At 37.1% G+C, this 21,221-nt stretch overlaps 1 protein-coding gene across 1 annotated transcript in view; it reads right to left on the bottom strand.

Moving 5' to 3' along the window:
- Nucleotides 1–616: 616 nt before the first annotated feature.
- Nucleotides 617–21,221, bottom strand: part of LRRC63 (leucine rich repeat containing 63) — a 45,035-nt gene continuing 24,430 nt past the window's right edge. Inside the window, exons 6-8 of the mRNA XM_008585195.1 lie at nucleotides 12,542–12,625; nucleotides 8,134–8,373; nucleotides 617–915 (exon numbers count right to left, since the gene is read on the bottom strand). Coding sequence (XP_008583417.1) covers nucleotides 705–915; nucleotides 8,134–8,373; nucleotides 12,542–12,625 — 535 coding nt within the window. The 3' untranslated portion in view covers nucleotides 617–704. The remainder of the gene's footprint in view (nucleotides 916–8,133; nucleotides 8,374–12,541; nucleotides 12,626–21,221) is intronic.

Raw genomic sequence — 21,221 nt, 5'->3', positions numbered from 1 at the left:
GTTCTACTGTATGTGCATGTAGCTTTGCAATATAATTTTGTTGTACTACTCTATTTTCTTGTTGGGCTATAACTGAAGGCCTTGGTAAATGCTGGCATTAGCCTATGAAATCAGGCTAATGCCCAGTACCTCAGCATTATGAGATGAAGATCATGGTAACTGTTAGAGATTATACAAGTTTTTTAACAGCCTGGGAAACAAATTCAAACAATGAAAAATGGCGCTGGAATTAATTTTTTATTCCTCAGAGCAACCCACAATTGAGATGGTTGGCACTGGACAGATTTCCACAGAAATGCACAAACATTGAGTACCTAGATGCATGACTTTGAAGCTGTACGTGGTGCAAACCCCACTGGTGACTGAAATGCTATCTTGCCACTTAGTGTGGATACATGAAAAGACCAGTTGTAAGACATAACCCTTTTTTCAGAGGATTCTAACGTTTTTCTTTTTATAGTTAACAGGCTCTGAAAGAAGTTTTCTAGATCTTCATTAAAATCCCAAGTTCTTCACTAATCCTTCTTGAGCAATTATTCTGCAATAATTTCTTAACAAACTTTCATAAGGAACTAGGATTACAAAGAGAATTCGTATGAGAAGACACATATCTTCCATACAGAACCTATACTCTCAAATAGATAAATTACTACACATATAAACTTTATTGGCTTTTACAGTGGGAACGATAAATCGTTGTACTATCATCCTTCTCTCAACTCCAAATTTAGAGGTATTCTTTTATCAGGAATAACATCAGGAATATAAGTGCTTTTCTTTACATTTCTATAGCAAGAAGAGGAACAAACATGAAACATAACAGGAAGCTGTGATGCTCCGAAAATATCACAAGATCGGATGACACGAAAACCTTTCCCAAACTTGGGACCATGACACCATTCACACTTGGATGTGCTGAAATGAAGGAAATACCAAGTCAATATTTAATAAACTTAAAGACACTGTGCTTGATGCTATGCAAGACTCAAAGTAATATAAAATATAGCCTTTATCTTCACTGAGCTTACTATCCAGATGAGACGCTTACCATCAAGTGAAAAATTAAATGCTAAAAGAGCCAAACAATAAAGCAGATATATGGATAATACAATCCTAGTTTTCTCAAACAAGTAAGCATATATGCATAGCAAGAAAAGACTGTAAGGGTAGATCCCAAACTAAAAACAGTTATTATCCTTGGAAAATGCAATCATAGAAAATTTTAAGTTTCTTTATAATTTTTTTTTTTATTTTCCATTTTTTTTTTTTTTTTTTTGTGGTTGGCCTGTATGGGGATCTAAACCCATGACCTTGATGTGACTAGCACCACACTCTCCCAAGTGAGCTAAACAGCCAGCCTCCTATTTTCCAAGTTTTTTTATAATAAATATGTATTATTCTTATCAAAGCAAAATCATTTTAAAACTAAAGGGATGATCATAACCTAGCATAGGATTAGTGTCCACTATATATATATGTTTTTTAAATTTTTTAATTTATTCATTTTTGGAAGCTGGACAGTACAGGGATAGAACCCTGGACCTTCTAATCAACTGAGCTAGCCAGCCAGCCTCATAATATATTTTTAAATCAACCAATTAAAAAAAAAAATCAAGCCATTAGTAAATTAACATTAGTACATGAATAGACTATTCACAGAAGAAAATGAATGCCAAGAGAACAAAGGTAAAGCTTCTCAATCTCATTAGTAATCAGGGAATACAAAATAAAATAGCAAACAAATACCATTTCACAAAAATCAGATGAGCAAAATGTAAAGGGCTGACAAAGCAGTGTTTGGTGAAGATGAGAACCATCAAGGACTGTCATACTTTCTCGGTGGAGCATAAACTGGTGTAATTATTTTGGATAATAATTTAGCAATTTCTATTTAATTTTAAGATGCACATAATCTATGACCTAGAGAAACTTGCATATTTGCATAAGGAGACATGCTTAAAAATGTACATTGTAGATTTCTTGGTAATAGTGAAATAGGAAACAACCCAAATGTCCACCAGAAAGAAAAAGGATAAATAGATTATAAAATATTCATTTCAAGGAAAACTGTTCAGGAGTTAAAGGAACTAGGGCTATATAAATCAATATGGATAAGTCTAAAAAAACAATGTTGAGCATAAAAAACATGTTGTAGGACATACTTGTGTATTTGTGTAAAGTTTAAAACACGAAAAACAAAACTACGTATTTTTCCGAGTTTTTTCTAACACAACCAGTTTTCCAATTCCCTGTGGACTCTACCGGGGTATCCTAAAATTTAATCCAATTCTGATACTACTTACTAGGAATTAGCATCAGGCTCCACAAGTTAAGGGCTTAGTGCCACAAAACTGCCCTAACTTTAGACACCACTTGCAAGTACTGGGTCTTCAGGTCACCCACACTTCTGTCTGGCTTGACAAATTGGGGATTCCCATGACTCCTCCTCTGCCAGATGAACAGCCAGATGAAGTGAGGTCTGCAAGGGTCCTGAGCACAGGAGCCTCTGTCCCTGGGTGGAGTTGGGGTGTGACACTGTCTCAGGACACGGGTGTGTTCAACAACTTGGAAGCTCTCTGAACCCTGTCATTTAGGGTTCTTTTATTATACAGTCATGATTTATTAAATCATAGGCCTTTATAATTGAACTCAATCTCCACACCCTCTCTTCTCCTTAGAAGTGGAGAAAGATGAGGCTGAAAGTTCCAAGCTCCTAATGAAGGCTGAGACTTTCAGCTGCCAGCCTCCATCCTGAAGCAACCCAGGGGCATCATAAGAGTCATCAAATTACTGTAAACTCATTTACAGTTGAAAGGGGCTCATTCAATCAGAAGATTCCAAGGGTTTTAGGAGTTCCATGCCAGTAACTGGAAATAAGAACCAAATACTTTTTCGTATAACTACAATATTGCTTATGGAAATATGCAGATGTAGTAAAAGTTTAAAACATGGGGAATCACAACTGTCCACGTAAAGAGAATGGTCTTCTTTTGGGAGGAAGTGAATGTGATTAGAGAAGGGCCAAAGGCAGCTTTAGCCATATTTTTAAATGTTTTATTTAACAATAAATATTGTTATTTGTTAAACGTTTTACTTAAAAAAATCTGAAGCAAATATAACAAAATAAGATTTGATGAAGATATGAAGCATTCAGTTTTAACTATATTCATTCTATGTATATTAGAATGCTTGCAAATATTTAACAAAAAACAATGTATGCTAAATTAATAAATGAATGTTCTGTAAAGGAAATAACTGTCTAGTTATAGTACATGCCATAACTCAAGTAAGCTTACTGAAACAAGCCTCTTCTGGCTGGAAATTAGAGGGAAGGAAAAAAATCTCTTTCCTCTACCCACCTTAGGTTCATTGGCAGGGGCTCTGGGAATTAAACTGACAAGAGACAGATTAACAGGAGAAAAAAACAGCTTAATAACATATATATGCATGGTCCTTTTGAGAAGAAATGAGACTCCAGGAGGCCAGATGATTGAGGTTTCCATATCATCTTAGGCTAAACAAAGAAAAAAGGGTTTGGGGCTTCTGGGTGGGAAAGGCTAGTTATGGAACAGTGAGGGGAGGAAATGTACGGTAGATTAGAGTCTCTCAGATTATAAGAGTAGCTCTTTTCCTCTTTTCTTTTTTATTTACAAATAGAAATTCCTTTATAAATGTAAATTTTCTTTACAAAAACTGCCTATGTTTAGGCAGTTGGGTGAAGGTAAAGAGCTTTTCCTGCATGTGCTGGTTCTCAATTGCCTTTAGCTCAAAATAATCCGGGTACCAAAAAGGCATATTTTGGGGTATTATATTCTGGTACACGTCAGAATAAATAGTGTGCTAGAGGGAATCCAGGATCAGGAGAAAACAATGCTGCCCTTGAAAATGGAAAGCGGGCTGCCTGGAGTAAGATCCACAAAGACCGGCAAGGTCAGGCTTGATTTAACTCATCAGTGTGTGAGAAGGGCCTATGCTGTGAACACAGCTGGCAGGACCACCGTATGTTCACACTCTAGCTGTGTAAACTGGGGTTCAGGGAGGCTTGCAAGCCCAGTGAGAAACTGGATGAGGGCTAAAGATCAGGGCTCCCTATAAACACACCAGCTGGAAGAGGAGTCAGTAAGGATTGGTCTGAGGCTGCAAACATTCTCCCTGCTTTCATCACAATTAGCAAAGGAAATGTTTGGGTGTAAGCTTGTCAGTGAAAGGCTTCAGTGACTGTAGCTAGAGTGCAAGAGGAGATTAGGATATGACACCATATAAAACGAGGCTCAACTTCTGCATGAGCAATATCATTGACAATGTAAAATTTTTGTTATATAAACCATAGTGTAATGTTGGAGACTCAAATACTCTCTTCTTGGAGGACTTCTAGTTAAATACAATGAATTGATAACATGTACTTATTTAGTTTTCCTCCTGAAACCCACTAAAAAGATAATAAAGAAATAAAAACGATATAAACCTACATAGGCAAAGAGAATGTGAGATAACACTAGATAAGATATTCCAACACATTTTTTGGAAGGTGGAAAGGCAATGAAAGAGTATTAACTGATTTAGTAGAGCCAAGAAAGCTAAAAATTAAGTGACTGCAGAAGGGGAATCCAACAGGAAGCAATCCAATTTGTGCCTTGGAACTCAAGAAAAGCTCAGTAGTTGGGGGCGTAGATACTTTGGTAGTCAGGAATGAGTGTGGGGCTGAGACTAGGTACAAGGAAGAAGACATCACTGCAAGTCAGTATATGGAGCAAATAGACTCCCTATTTCTCTCCTAACCTTGGACATTCTCCAAAATTCCTCTCTCCGTCCTTGGAAAGAGACATGAGACTTGCTCTGTAAATGAGTCAAACCAGAAACCCTGCGAACTCACAGACCCTAGAAACAGCAGATGGATGGCAATATGCAGACAGTTGATGAACATGAAGAATGTTAAACCTCACTAGTAACGAAGGAATTGCAGTGTAAAATAGCAACAATAGGTTTTCTACCTACCTGTTTATCAAAATTAAAAAGATTGATATTGTGTTGATTTTGAATGCCTGTAAACAGGACTGTCATGTACAGGTGGTTCTGTAAATTGGTGAAAGCTTCGCGGAAAGCAATTTTGAACAGAACCATAACAGCCTGAAAAGAAGTGATGCCATTCTGTTAAACTTCTAAATTAAAAAGTATTTTGTTTGTTTGGTTGTTTCTTTTTTTTTTTTTCCTTTTTGTCTTTTTTACTGACTGGTAACGGGATCGCAACCCTCGGTGTCACGCCCGTACCGGGGACCGGCAACGGGATCGCAACCCTTGGTGTTGCGCCCGCACCGCACTCAGCCAGTGAGCAGGAACCGGTATCCATATGGGATCCGAACCCTCAGCGGGAGCGCCGCCACACTCCCAAGCAGTGCACTCTCCAGTGCGCCACCGGGCCGGCCCTGTTTGGTTGTTTCTTACTCTTGTAACTCGAACCACACAGCTTGCAGCTGGACATTAGAATACAATGATTCTTGTCCACATGACTGTTAGAACATAATGACTTTTGCTCACATTGTACACAGAATAATTATAGAAGAAATTATTAACTGAGGTGGCCAGTCTTTACTAGCTTACTAACTAGATCTTTTTGAGGTTAACAAAAACTAAATCTGTGACTTGACTTCATGGAGGATGGTCACCATGAATCAGCTCCCACCCGAGAAGTTCTTTGATGTTTATTTGCAATTTTATGATTATGCCTGCACATCCCTGCTTAGGTCACCATGAATCAGCCCCCTGCCACCTGTCCCTATAAACCCCTTTGGCAAGTCTGGGAAAAGTGGAGATGGTCTTTGAGACATAAGTCCACCATCTCCCAGGCTGCCAGCTTCCTGATTAAAGGCTGCCTTTCCTTACACCAACACTTCTCTCAGTTATTGGCTATTGAGCGGTGAGTAACAGAATCACATTCGATTTATAGCTCTTATTTGAAGAGAACTGATATATTGTTAGTACTGAACTTTATTATCCCTGAATATGTATATCTCTCCCATTCAATTCAGTCTTCTTTACTTTTTTATAAAGTTTTAATTTTTTCTCCACAAATATCTTGCACATATTTCACTTGATATATTTCTAGACACACTGTTTTATCTTGCTATCATAAAATGTTTCTTTTCTAACTGCTTGATTTCTGGTTTTATCTTTTTAACCCCATATCATAGATATTGCTATTATTGTTACTTCATAGAGATCATGTTTGTTTACCAATATATTTTCCCATTTCTTTTCTCAGCATTTCTTCTTACACCTCAGAACTTGCTTCTGGAGTCATTTTCCTTCTTTCTGATGCTCATTCTTTGCAAGTTCCTTTAGTGGAAAATCTATTGGGAGACATTCTCTCTCTTATTCTGGAAAGTGAGTTTTTCTGGGCAAAGTAATATTTTTTTAGCCTTTGTTTTACTGTTCCTGGAAGTTTATTTGTTGTTCTTTTTAAGTGATTTTTTTTCTCCTGGCTGACTTTAAGCACTTATCTTTGTCTTTGGTGTTCAGTTTCACTGCAAGGTGTTTTACTTAGTTTGTGTAGAGATTTCAGTGTCTGTCGATTCACATCTTTCATTACTTCTGAGAATCTGTAGCCATTACCTGATTGAACAATGACTCTCGCTATTCTCTGTTCTTACTTTCTGTGTTTCTAAGTGTATGTCAAATTTTCTCCTTCTTTGTACATATCTCTTTACCTCCTGTCTGCATATTCACTGCAATTTCTTCAAATCTCTCTTCACGTGCATATAATCTGCTGTTTAACCCATGCATAAAATTAATTTCAACTATGACATTTTTAGTTTCTAGAATTTTGTTTTATTTAAAATTTCTTTTTTGTATTTTCCTGGCTATATTTGATAATAACTTATTTCTGAATTTCTTAAATTATATTTTATTTCTTTAAACATTGAAAGAAGGTATTTCATAATCTGTAAACAATTCTAATTTCTTAGATCTTTGGAGATTAGTATCTGTTGACTGTTTTTGCTGACTTTTATTCTTGGTGTCTTGTTTCCTCACATTTTTGGAAGTTTCTTTAAATCATGAGGTAATATTCATTTGAACTTAATTTTCTGGAATCTTTACAGTCTAAGTTGAGAATGTTTCTGTCAAAAGTATCTGTCCTGCTGGGAGGAAGGTAATTCACTGTTCTGGAACCACTTAGCCCATTTTTGGGCCCACATTTAATTCAGAAATCTCAGGTTGATCGTCCCTATCTTGTGATAAATCCAAAACCTATGGTGCCATATCTGTTTACCACTCATGCATCAGGTTTTAATTCTTTAAAAAATTTTTTTCCCTTGAAGATTTTTCTTACTTTCTCATATGTGATCAAATTTCATAAGCATTGACATCTCAAAATACTAAAATTAAAAATTTCTGGGCCCAATTTCTTTTTTATTGGTAGATCTTTAATCACCATTTTTAATTTCTCCAATAGTTACTACTCTAGGTTTTCTACCTTTTACTGAGTCAGTATTAGTAGTTTATATGTTCCTGAGAAGCCATTTACTTAGGCATACAACAAATATTTGTTAAACCAATCACCTAAGCACTGATAACTAGTACTTCAGTAAAAATGGTTTTATACCATCTGAAAGAAATAAGAGACAGCCTGAATGGATTTTGAGTGTGTGGAGTTTAAGAACCCTAGTCCTGAGATTAGACAATTATTCTAGCACAACACTGTCATTATTGGATACCTCAGGGAGAAAAGCCACTCCATGTATGTCTGCTCTACTCATGGTCTTTATGAAGTCAGAGTGGAGTATAACATTTCTCTGCATAGTGAGCCCAAGACTAAACAAATTTTTTTTTAAAAAATCCACTCCTATGAATTTAATAATTCATAGAAAGAATTTATGTGATAGCTATATAGAGATTGCCAGCTATTCCTCAGCAACTCGAATTTCACATTGGATTTAAGTAATAACTTGAGAATATTAGAAAATGGGCTGAATTCAGACTAAATTATTACACCTGAAGAGCTAGAAGGGGCAATTGAATAATCGTGTGTATGGTTTTGTGTGTAGTGTGTGTGCGTGTGTTTTGTAAAACTGTCATGGAGAACATTTTAAATGCTTAAAGTGTGCTTTGGTTAAAAAGACTTCAGCATTTGCTCACCATTTTAGTAACTTTTGAACTTTTGCAGGGATTGCATCATAAAATTTATGCAGATTATTTCTGACAATGAACCAAGACGTAATTTGAGTAAGTCGCTGTGGACTATTCAAAGAATTCTCTTTCCAAAAACTAGGATGAATGAAATTATTCTCACAGGAGATTTTTGTCAGGTTAAGCTTCAGAATTGCAGATGGTAAAGAAGTCAGTTCATTTCCATCGATGTTCAGTTTTTCAAGTGATCTGTATATGAAGACAACCGTATTTTAAAAGGTATTCATGCAATTTATAATATTGAAGTGAAATTCTGCCTCAGTGTTTTGGAAAACTGGTATCAAACAGTAGCAATAAAATACAAGTGTGTATTTAGTATTTCCTTAGAATCAGGAGAATTTACTTACACAGGCAGAGCAATTAAAACAACGTATTATTATGCAAATAAGTGCATTTGTGTGAATACACAGTTAAAGCATTTATTTTGGGCTTTGCAACATGTCTTCACTATGGAAAAAAAATAATATCCACAAATGCAGAAAGACTAATCATGTTACATCACATAAAACATAATAAAATGATACATAGAAAGAATATGTTTTCATAGAGAAATTTAACATCAACACATATTTTTTCACTCAAGCCTAACCAAAACAGTGAAATTTATGCTATCAAAATGTATTTTGTGCTGTATTGTTTTTTGACTTTTCATCACCTGGATCCCTTTGGTTTTTATGGTGTCAATTGCTTCTAATAATCCTATTCTTTTCTTAAAAAAGAACCACATTACTGACTTCCTCATTTTCTTATTTTCGTATGTCTCAATGATGTTCTGTACAGTCACTTATCTCCTTTCTAAATTAGTACTAGAAGTGGACAGAAAAATATGTGTTCATGAGGGACATATAAAAATCAAATCAAAGGCTGGTCCAACTTGTCAAATGCATCAGAGGTGACGAGATTGATATGTAGACTTTAGGTCATGAGTACCTGGGGCCTCTAGACTCTCATTTATAGTCTAGTCTCATATCTCATATCCACACAATCTAAATTCTTTATGACTCCTGCTGACAATATTAAAATATGGACAGAGGGATATTTAAACAATGAGGCTAGGAAGAAGCCATCTCAGCTGCCTTCATCCCTCAATCACAGTTTCATTAATTCTCCTCTCATGGTCTAGAAAGGTGAGCAGGATGCCTGGCTTTGCTTCAGTCCTGAAGGAGAGAGCTGGCGTGGTCACTCTTTTCTTCTGCATCAAACACAAGCCTGGGGGACAGCAGCAGACAGCCTGCTATGGTGTAAATGTTTATGTTTTCCCAAATTTCAAATGTTGAAATGCTCACCCCCAAGGTGATGCTATTAGGAGGTTGTCTTTAGAAGGTCTCTAGGTCATGAGGGTGGAGCGCTCATGAATGGGATTAGTGCCCTTATAAAAAAAAAAGCTTGAAAGAGACCCCTCACCGCTTCTGCCATGTGAGGTTAGAGTGAGAAGACAGCTTTTTATGAGGAAGCAGCCCTCTCCAGACAACCAATCTGCCAGCACCTTGATCTTGGATTTCCAGCCTTCAAAACTGTGAGAAACAAGTTTCTGTTGTTTATAAGCCCCCAAGCCTATGGTATTCTTTTACAGCAGCCCAAGCTGCCTAAGATAAGCCCTATGTGAACAATCATAAGGAGTGTGGCACACTCTGGGGAAATGCTAATGAAGGTTCTCAAGATATCCATGGTGAAGCTGCCCCTGCCTGAGTTGGCATATCTTGGAGGACCTACCCATTTGGGTGCCCCCTTCTCCTTGATGAGTTTGGAGGAGCTAGGCAAGCTAAACAATCTCTAAAGTTGCAAGAGCTTCATATTTAGACAGCCGAGCATTCTAGGGAGCAGAGAAACTTCCTGTTGGTACAACACTGACATTCTTGGTGCCCTGAATGGTGTTCTGTGACCACCACCAGACCTGCATAAAAGAAAGAGCAGCCAGAAGAGAAAAACACACCTAACACATAGCACAGTGGTCCTGAGGCAAACACACTCTGTGGAGAGACAGATAAGGAGTTGGGGTGAGGGGCAGAAGAAACAATAAGATGCTAACACAGCGTGGCGCGCGCGCGCGCACACACACACACACACACACACACACACACACACACACACACAGTTCCATGAACCAAAATGCACGATTTGTAAAACTAAAAAATTAAGTGGATGAATGGAAGAAGTATATGGTCTTCATGGAGATCCAGATTAAAATCAGAGACAAAGTAGAAGAAATAACTCAAAACAGAGCAAAAATAGAAAGAATAATAATGAGGAAAAACATAGGTGCAACGCAAGACAGATCCAGAAGACCTAACATAAAAATAATAGGCATTTTGGGAAGAGAAAATGAAACAGACTAAGAACAGGCAATAATAGAACATATTTCCTTAATTAAAAATAAAAGTTTGAGCTGGCTGATTAAAAGAGCTCACTGAATTACAAGAAGACAGGTTTTAAAAAAAGAAAAAGAAAAGACACTGTTAACCATAATATAATAAAATTCCTAAATATCAAAGATTATGAGAGAATCTTAGTCTTTCCAGATAAAAATAAGAGCCACTTATTTAAAAAAGACAATCAAACTGGCATCAGGGGCCTCATCTGCAACACAGGAGGTGAGAGGAGGAGGAGACGTGGAGGTCACTTGTTAAAAGGGCTGCAGTGCAAGCCTGCCCACCCATTCCAGACGTCATTTATCTGCAAGGCCCAAAGATTGAGAAAGAAATCACCCGTGTACTCCATCTCAGGAAAACACTTAAGGAAACTCTAAACAGCAAAAGGGATATCTCCGGGTTCAGGATGAGAGGAAAGAGGAGAGAAAAGAGCACTAAGCAATGAATCTTGAAATACGCTCATTTAAATATAAATGGAGAATGACTGAAAGTGCTTGTGAGATGCGAGTGCTAAATAAATATTCCTTAACAAAAGAGACATAATGTAAAGGAAAATACTAATGAGAATCTGTAACGAAAGTTTATAAACCATCTCAGCAAAATCTAGAGTTAGAGAAGGAGCAGATGCATTTGGAAGGAAAGTCAGAAAAATAATAGTTTTCTGAAGGTCTCAACTACCAGTGGAAGGCAGCAGTGGGGAGACAGACCTGATTTACGGTGAGGCAAGTGGCCTTTATGAATTATTAAAGAAAAACGTGTTTGATTATGAGTTTTGGAAAAGGAATGATAGCCATTAACAGATTAGGAAAGTACAGTGATGCTTCAAAATTAACAAGGGAGGAAAAAAGAACAAATAGCATCCTGAAAAATCATCAAAAAAAAAGGGGGGGGGAACAGAAAAAGAGGAAAGTAAATAAATTAAATAATAAATACAAGGAAAACTGGGAGGCAAAATTTTAAATGTATCAATAATAACAAATACAAACAGGCTGAATTCTCCTGTTAATATGCTGTTAAAATAGAGATGGTCACATGAGAAATTAAATAATTGGTATAAATATTAGAAAAGCAGAAATAAAGTTATCTCATTTTGTTGAAGGTAAGATTACATGTCTAGAAAACCAATGAAAATAGAGTAAACTCAATCAAAACTAATTTGGTAGAATTTGGTTAAATGGCTTGATTTTAAATTAATGTAAAGAAGTACATAGCTTTGTTCTGCACTAGCAATAGTCAGCTAGAAATGTAAATAACAGAAACATTACATTCACAGTAGCAACATAATTATAAAATATTTAGAAAAAGTCATTAAGAAAGCTATGAAATGAATCATAAATTCTGGTGAAGAACATAAAATAAGATCTGAAAAAATATAAATTTTTCAACATTTATGTGTAAATTCAAGGCAATTGCAATTGAAATCCCAACTTTGTTATTGGGTAGGGGCTGAGAATTATATTAAATGATCTTAAAGATTATGATCTCAAAAGAGTAGTTAGGAGATTATTATGGAAAAATAACCTTCCTATTAGTTGTTAAAAATTACTCCAGAGTCATAATCAAAATAGTATGGTACTGACCTAGAAGGACACAGATGAACTTCAGACTTCTTTTTATTAATGTGAGAAATAATCGGAGTTTAGAATTAAAATTACATTGTGTGCAAGTATTATTAGCATTTTGTGTATATGAATTTCCTTAAAAAAGATGAGTAAAACTGATACGAGCCACAGGTACACACAAACGAACATAAGTAGCTTGTTATTCTATTAAGTCCTCATCTGTACTGTACTTTAAATAATTACTGAAAATGTTATGTTTTAAAAATACTGTACACTAATCATTCAAATTAGATTTTTGGCAAACTTTGTGCTTTGCATATTACATTATATGGCTATTAAATAAATGAAAGGACTCAATTTTCTCCATCACAAAGATGTCCTTAAGGGGCATATGACTTTCTGTGTACTTAACTACTTCCAAAATACCTGAGTTTCTGGATTTCACTTGGAATAGAAGTAATATCATTGTAGGAAATATCAAGTTCCTCAAGATGGGTCAGTAAAAATAACCTTAAATAAAAGAGGAAATTAATTGTAATAATGATTGCATATTTGCCACCACTGGGAATAAAGAATTAAATACTTGAGTACAAAGGTAATAATACAGAGAAACTACGCTTTTCTAAGATCTTCAGATTTATATAGATTTCATTATAGGTGGTGAAATTGCCATGAAATTTTTAAAAAATTATTTATCGACCATTAAGACCGGTTTGAAATGTTTGAAGTGGATAAAGCCCCATTTAGAAAAAGGTACCCCGAGATATTTTAACATCATTTAGATATATCTTTTTCTTGGTTGCTATATTAGTTTCCTAGTACTGACATAACAAACCAGCACAATCTGAGTGGCTTAAAATAACAGAAACTTATTCTTCCACAGTTCAGAAGGCCAGATGTCCAAAAGCAAGGGGTCAGCAGAGCTGTTTCTTTCTGGAGACTCTGAGGGACAAATCATCCCTTGCTCCTCTCCTAGATTCTGGTAGTTCCCTGCAATCCTTGGCATTTCTCGGCTTGTGGCAGCATAACTCTAACTTCTCTCTTTGTCTTCACATGGCCTTCTTAAGGAAGGAACCATGCTAATGTGGTATGAGCACACATTAACTTAACTAATTACATCTGCAAAGACTCTATTTCCAAATAAGGTCATATTCTGAGGTTGCCTATGGACATGAATTTTTGAGAAACATGCAACCCAGTACAAGTGCATTAAAGTTTTCCTAGTGAAATACTTTTGATATTTCTTTCCATCTTAAAAGTAAGAACCAAAGAATAAAAAGACTCTGTAACGCAGTTAGGCTGCCTCAAGCCCTGTCTCCTGGGGTATGGCAGTGGGAATTGCCTCTCGAACACTGGAATTGAAGGGCTAAGTATGATATTCGTTATAATCCCTAGTAAACATTCCCCTCTTTGTGTGTGCTGTTCTCAAATACCTTCCTGTTTTCCACATAAATATAAGATGAAAAATTATTTGCATAATTATTAACTAAGGCATCATGAGCACAATATTTCATTAACTTCCTACTCTCTTAGTGTGGCATATAAAGGTCCTCATGATCCGGCCCCAAGACTACTTGCCCAGCTCACCTCTTGAGACAGAATAGGGCTAGTCCTGTGAATCAAACTGACTCCATTATCCCTGCAGAGAACATTTTGTTACTTTTCCACTCCTCAGTCATAAGACCTACCCAGGGTGCATGATTGCTCCATGGACTGCCCTGATAAAATAAGCTGAGATAAGAGGAAAACAGATATTCGCTGAGTTGCAAAACCCCTTCCCCAAGGCTTTTAAAAATATGACTGTAAGCTTCGTTTAAATCTTATTATGTACCTATTCTTTCTTTTTGCATAATTGTAGAAATTAAGTTACAGATCAAGACCCCTTTAGGAGTTCCAACATGTGCACAAAGCTTCAAGGTGACTGCTGCAATAACCATCCTGGGGTGATAATAATGACTATCACCTTCTTGAACCAACTGAGCAGGCACAAGGACCAAAGACCTAACTGAGCATGTACCCATGACACAATCAGGAAGAACAGGACGGACCACCTGCAGAGGTGCAGAATGATGACGCTGGCTTGCACTCCTTAACTCTTTGCCCTATAAAGGACCCTGAACAGCTCCCTTCAGAGAGCTAGCTTTCCTGTACCTACCCCCCTTATGCATAAGTCTATCTCCTCTTTTAATAAAGCATTTCTTGCTTTACTGCTGGTATGTTGTTCATTTCTATGATTTTGGAACCCAAGGGCCTGATTCAGTTTGGAACCCGGGGGACCACCTCACATTACCCCATATTCCCCTATGGCCCAGCACTGATTTGCTAAAATTCCCTGAATTAACCAGTTCTCACTAGCTCCAAATACCATATGAAATTCCCCTAAATTTGATTCTTTGATCATTGTCTTTTCATTTTTTAAGACTTGGTTCAGATATCACCTCTTCCAAGGAACTCTTCTTGAATCTATCAGGCTGGGTGAGCTGCCTCTTCTGTACTTCTCTGCTTACCTCTATCACAGCACCTATCACATTGTGCAATAAATATCTGCCTCCTAAATTTATGAGGTTCTGGGGGCCAGGGATTCAATTTTGTGTTTCTATATATTCAATGGCTTGCATAGTGCTTAATACATCATAAGTGCTGAGTAATTCACAACTGACTAAAGGAAAGGTGACTCAGTTAATTTAAAATCATTCGCTATGAAAAATTAATGAGAAATGAGATTGAAAAGGAAAACAAACAGAAATGCCTTTTCAATTCAGTGTTTATCTCTGACTTCTTATCAACTCTATAAAAAAAAATGTTAATACCATTTGCTCTATTTTTCAATTCAAAATCATGTTATTTTCTTGCCTCAGGCAGTTTGTAGAATCATTTTGTCTTCCCTTATCTCTTCAGTACTGTCAAAACAGTCTGGCTCCAGCCTTTCATCTGGATGATATATTTTTGTTGATTATGAGGTTTAATAGAGTTTATAGACAGCATTAAGGAAGCTAATTAAGAAGCTGCATAGGTTCTAGACTTGAAATTTATCTAATCTATTTATGATTTTAGAAAGCAAATCAGTTAAGACAGCCTCAGTTTGGTCTGATAGATTCCACTAGCACCAAATCTATCACATTTGTTTAGGATGAATAGAATTCTTTACATTTATATCATTGCTTTATTTATTGGCACATTATTGGGCAATGAGCTGCTTAAAGTAGAGCCCTGCCGATAGCTTGGAAGATTAGGCTAGCATCAATAATTACATGTGCTAACAATGATGACCACCACAACAATATAAGTGTCATTTATAAATAGCCTTCTATATATTCAAGGCACTTTAGAATAACCTCTCACCACATCACTTCATTATTTTTTACAGACTTTTAAAAAATGAAAGCTGCAAGAAGTTAAGTTACTTATCCAAGTCAGTATGAAATTAAACATAGCTGTCCCTTTGCTTCAGATATGTTGAGACAAAGTAATTTAATTCCCCTCCTTAATAACAGTATGGAAAATAAATATGTGCAATTTTAGAATCAGCTCTTAATAAGGGCTCTCAAGTAGGTTGTTAGGTTCTTTGTCCTAAGTACCTTCTCTTTTCTAAAGAAACTGCCTGCCAATTCAAGCAAATTGATTCAAACAAGTAAGGCAAAAAATGTGATTCTGTTAGTTAAAAGTAGCAATTTACTATGTCATTTTTCTCCTGCTATCCACTGAGAAAAAGATAAGGGATTTTTTTTTTTTCTAACCTTTGTAACAGTTATTTCTGAATAACCTCAGGGTTTGAGTCTAAAAAATTGTTTTTGTAGCCAATAGTATTTTTTCATGAAATATGTGCTTTTCTTTGTTCACTTGAGGGGCAGTGACATCACCAAAACATGTCTTTCCTTTCTTTTTTTTTTTTTTTTTTCCTTTCCTTTCCTTTCCTTTTCTTGTCTTTTCTATCTAAAAGCTTTGGGAAAAGAAATAAACTTTTTGATTTTTTAAATGATTTGTTATATTTATTTTATAAGAGAGTTAAAAAGACAAATCAAAGAGCTTTTCGTGGTTACAAAACTCCAAACATAACATGAGTGAGTTGACTATACGCGGATAGTCTGTAAGGGTCACAGTGAGAGTGAAAGCCCAGGTCTTTCTGCCTCCAAAGCCTGGGCTGCCCTCCCTCCACGTGTTTCATACTATATGCCCTAAGCAGGTTAACGCTATGAGCTCCTTCGAAGAAAAGCAAGACAACTTTGTGTCTCATCTCAGAACTCTGAGTCATGAGATTCAATGCTCTCTTTAGATTGAATTCAACACTCTACTTTGAAAGGTGGAGGAGGTGGAGATGTGAAGACACCTAAAGCCTGATAGCTCCTTTGATTGTATTGATTGTGATGGAGTTTGGATGTGTTGTCCCCTCCAAAACTCATGTGGAAATTTTTTTTTTTGTCTTTTGTCTTTTTCCGTGTCCGGCAACGGATCGCAACCCTCAGTGTTGCCCCCGTACTGGACCGGGGACCGGGGACCGGCAACGGGATCGCTACCCTCGGTGTTGCCCCCGTGCCTCGCTCAGCCAGTGAGCGGGAACCAGTCTGTATGTGGGATCCGAACCCTCGGGCGGGAGCGCCGCCACGCTTCCCAAGCGGCGCACTTATCCAGTGCACCACCAGGCCGGCCCGTGAATTTATACTTTAACCAAATGGACTTTTTCTCTTAGCTTCTAATCTGACCTACGTTGAAACAATCAGCTGTTACCTAATTTCAAAAACATTGAATATTTTATTTTGTTTTAGAAATTTAGTTCAAAGGAAAAAGAAAAATCTGTAAAAATAATTGAAAAATTTTTAAAAATAATTTACAAGATTTCCTTATTTAATTTTTGTAATGCCCTTGAAAACAAGTGCAAGTTTTCTAAGCTTTCAGAGAGAAACTGAAGTTACGATTGGGTCAGCGGTTTGCCAAAGTTACAGCATCTAAAAACCTAGGAAAATTCAGACTAATAATGAGAATAGGAAAAGATAATTTTTCAAATACAATGCTTAGCCGCTAAAACAAACAACCATTTTTTCTATGTTAGATAAATCTAGAAAAAGTACATATCTTACTTTAAATTCTAATACTACGGTTTTAAACAAATTGGGTAACCGATTGTTTTATTTAATAAAATACTGCTAAATTTTACTTGAACTGATAAATCTATCCTGCTAACCCCCACTTTGTTCAAATGTTCCTTTTTCAGTATGGCCCACCCTAACTTCTCTATTTAAAATTGTACTCTCATTCTCTTTTACTGTTCTGTTTTTTAATTTTTCATACCATTTATTACCTTCTAACATACTATATAATTTACTTATTATACATACTGTTATTGACTGCCTCTCCCTGTGAGAATGTGATCCCACAAGCATAGAAATCTTGACTGGTTTTATATTAGTTTTTTTATCACTGCCATAACAAATTGCAACACAAAGTTAGTGGCTTACAACACCACAGATTTATTATTTTATAGCTACATAGGTCAGAAGTCTGGCATGGGTCTCACCATACTAAAAGGCATCAGCAGGGCTGCATTCCTATCTGGAGGCTCTAGGGAGAATCCATTTCCTTGCTTATCCGGGTTGTTGGCAGGATCCAATGTCTTCTAACTGTAACTGAGGCCCTTGTTTTCCTGCTTGCTGTAAGCTGAAGGCCATACCCAGGTTTTACAAGCTGCCACATTCCTTGACTCATGGCCCTCTTCCTCCACCTTCAAAACCAGCAACAGCAAGTCAAGTCCTCAAATTGCATCTCTTTGACAAAAACTTCTGCATCCCTCTTCTGTTTTTAATTTTTTAAATACTTTTTTCAATTTTATTTATATTTATTTTTGTGGCATACAGTGTGTTGTTCAATACATGCATACACTGCACAATGATTCACTTAGGGTAAAGAGCATAGCTGTGTACGCATTAGTCCACCCTTCTCTTCCCCCATCCCCTCCCAGCCTCTGGTAACCATTATTCTGTCCTCTATTTCTATGAGAGACCCTGCGGTATTTGTCTTACTGTGCCTGACTTACTTTGATTTCTCACTATTCATTTTTAGTACATCTCATAAATTTTTGTGTTATGGTTATCTTGAAGTTTACAAAAAAACACGTTATAACAGATTGTTTTAGTCTAAAAACAACTTAACTTTGATATCTAAGAAAAAAGAAAAAAACAAGGCGAGCTCTAGGCTTTGGCTTCATTCCCTTTACTTCTTGACATTTTCTAGTCCCAAGTTACATCCTTTAACACTGCCTGTCTCTCTTACGGTTGTTGCATCTGTTGTTGTCTTGTAAGGGTTGTCCTTTAGTCTTCACACTAAGGCTGTGAGCGGTTTGTTCACACACACCCCCTCACAACACTGGAGTTTCTGAGGTTGCCTGTGGACTCAGTTTACTAGTGAGTTATATACCTTCAGATGTTTTCTTGCTGCTCCTTTGTGTCGTATTCTTTCAGATTGAAGAACTCCCTTTAGCATTTCTCCTAAGGCAGGTCTAGTGTTGGTGAATTCCCTTAGCTCTTGTTTGTCTAGGAAAGACTTTATTTCACCTTTATATTTGAAGATTAGTTTTGCCAAATACCGAATTCTTGGCTGACAGTCTTTTTCCTTCAGCACCCTGAATATATCATCCCGTTCTCTTCTAGCCTGTAGGGTTCCTACTGAGGTACCTGCTAAGAGGTGTATTGGGGCTCTGTTGAATGTTATGTGTTTTTTTTCTCTAGCTGCTTTCAGTACCTTTCTTTGTCTTTAGTTTTTGATAATTTGATTGTGACATGCCTTGGGGTGTTCCTCTTTGGACTCCACTTAATTGGCAACCTCTGAGCTTCCTGTACCTGGACACTGTCATCTTTCTCCATACTTGGGAATTTTTCAGTCATTATTTCCTTGCATATGCTTTCTACATCTCTTCCTTTTTGTTCTCCTTTGGGTATGCCAATTATGCAGAGTTTATTTAGTTTGAGAGAGTCCCATATTTGCTGTATTTCTGTTTCATTTTTTCTTTTCTTTTTTTTTTTTTTTTTTTTTGTCTTTTTGTCTTTTTCCATGTCCGGCAATGGATCGCAACCCTCAGTGTTGCGCCCGCACCGGACCGGGGACCGGCAACGGGATCGCAACCCTTGGTGTTGCCCCCGCGCCTCACTCAGCCAGTGAGCGGGAACCGGTCTGTATGTGGGATCCGAACCCTCGGGCGGGAGTGCCGCCGCGCTTCCCAAGCGGCGCACTATCCAGTGCACCACTGGGCCGGCCCTCATTTTTTCTTTTCTTTTTGCTCCTCTGGTTGGATAATTTTGTATGCTTTCTCTTCAAGCTCACAGATCCTTTCCTGGGTCTGATAAAGCCTGCTGTTGAAGCTTTCCATGAAGTTTTTAAGTTCATATAATGTTTTCTTTATTTCTAGAATTTCTATTTTTTTTTAACTGATTTAATTGCTTTGTCAAGTTTCTCCTTCTGCTCCTGGATCATTTTTCAGATATTTAACTTTCTATCTATATTTTCTTGTGACTCCCTGAACATCCTTAATAGGGTTTTCTGAATTCTCTCAGACATTTTATAAATCCACTGTTCCTCAGGGTGCATTGCTGGTGCTTGGTTTGTTTCCTTTAATGGTGTCATACTTCTCTGTTCTTTCTCCATCCTGGTGTCTTTACATTGATGCCTGGGCATTTGAGGAGACTGCTACCTCTTCTAGGTTTTACAGATGTTCTTTGGTGGTGTTAGACCTCTACTGGTTAATATCAGAGCTTTGTCTCTGATCTGTGGTTTTTTGTTTTTGTTTATGTTTTTGTTTCAGTTCTGTGTTGGATTATTATCTACCACCACCACTTAAACTCTGCACTGGAACTAACTTATTGTCCTTTGGTTAATTCCAAAACTGTGGGAACTTCCTGTGGGGATCTGCTCTCGAGCCCTGTGGATGAGCTAAATTGCTGCTTTGCTGCTGATTCTCTGGGGAAAGCTTTTCATTCTGCTGAGGTTTTATTTGTTGGCCTTTTAATCACTTCCATGTGTTCTGAGGTTAGATATACCTGGGCTGTGGGGAAATTCTGTCCTGGGACTGAATCTTTCCAGAAAACTGTGCCCCTTGCAGTTCTATAGCCCTGAAAAGTCTCCACTAGTGCTAATAACTTTTTTTTTTAAATTGGGGTAAAATATATATAACATAAAATTTGCCATTTTAAGTGTACCAATTAGTGAATTAATTACAATCACAATATTGAGCACCCATCAGCACTATCCATTTCCAGAACTCTTTCATCATCCCAAATAGAAACTCTATACCCATTAAACAGTAACTCCCCTCCCCCCCCCCCCCCCAGTTCCTGGTAACCACTGTTTTACTTTCTGTCTTTATGAATTTGCCTATTCAGGCTATCTCATATAAGTGTAATCACAGAATATCTGTATTTTTTTTTTTTTTTTGTCTTTTGTCTATTTCCGTGTCCGGCAACGGATCGCAACCCTCAGTGTTGCCCCCGCACCGGACCGGGGACCGGCAACGGGATCGCAACCCTTGGTGTTGCTCCCGCGCCTCGCTCAGCCAGTAAGCGGGATCCAGTCTGTATGTGGGATCCGAACCCTCGGGCGGGAGCGCCGCCGCGCTTCCCAAGCGGCGCACTTATCCAGTGCGCCACCGGGCCGGCCCTGTATTTTTGTTTTTGACTTATTTTACTTAGCATAATGTTTTCAAGCATCATCCTTGTTTTAGCACATATCAACATTTCATTCCTTTTTAATGGATAATCTTTTAATGAACATTTGGGTTGTTACCAACTTTTGGCTACAGTGAACAAAAACAATTAGTTTCTTCATTCTCCTGTTGATGGACATTTGAATTGCTGACTTTTTCAGGCTATTGTGAATAAAGCTCCTATAAATATTTTTATAAATATTTTAAACACTGCTATAAGTCTTTTTATGGAGGCTGAAATCTCCCTCCTATACATGAGTGACTAAAGCTACTAAATAAAATCACATAGGAATGCAAATTAGTTTCCCTACAATTCATGGTTTCCAATCTCAGCTAAACCCACAGCACTGTCTCTTAAATGTTCACTTTTCTGTGCTTTGTTTTCTTTTCCCTTCTTCTCAATATAAATAATAGGCATAC

This window comes from Galeopterus variegatus, unplaced genomic scaffold, assembly GCF_000696425.1.
Source record: "Galeopterus variegatus unplaced genomic scaffold, G_variegatus-3.0.2 Scaffold3487, whole genome shotgun sequence".
Taxonomy (NCBI): domain Eukaryota; kingdom Metazoa; phylum Chordata; class Mammalia; order Dermoptera; family Cynocephalidae; genus Galeopterus; species Galeopterus variegatus.
This window is presented reverse-complemented; position numbering and strand designations above follow the sequence as displayed.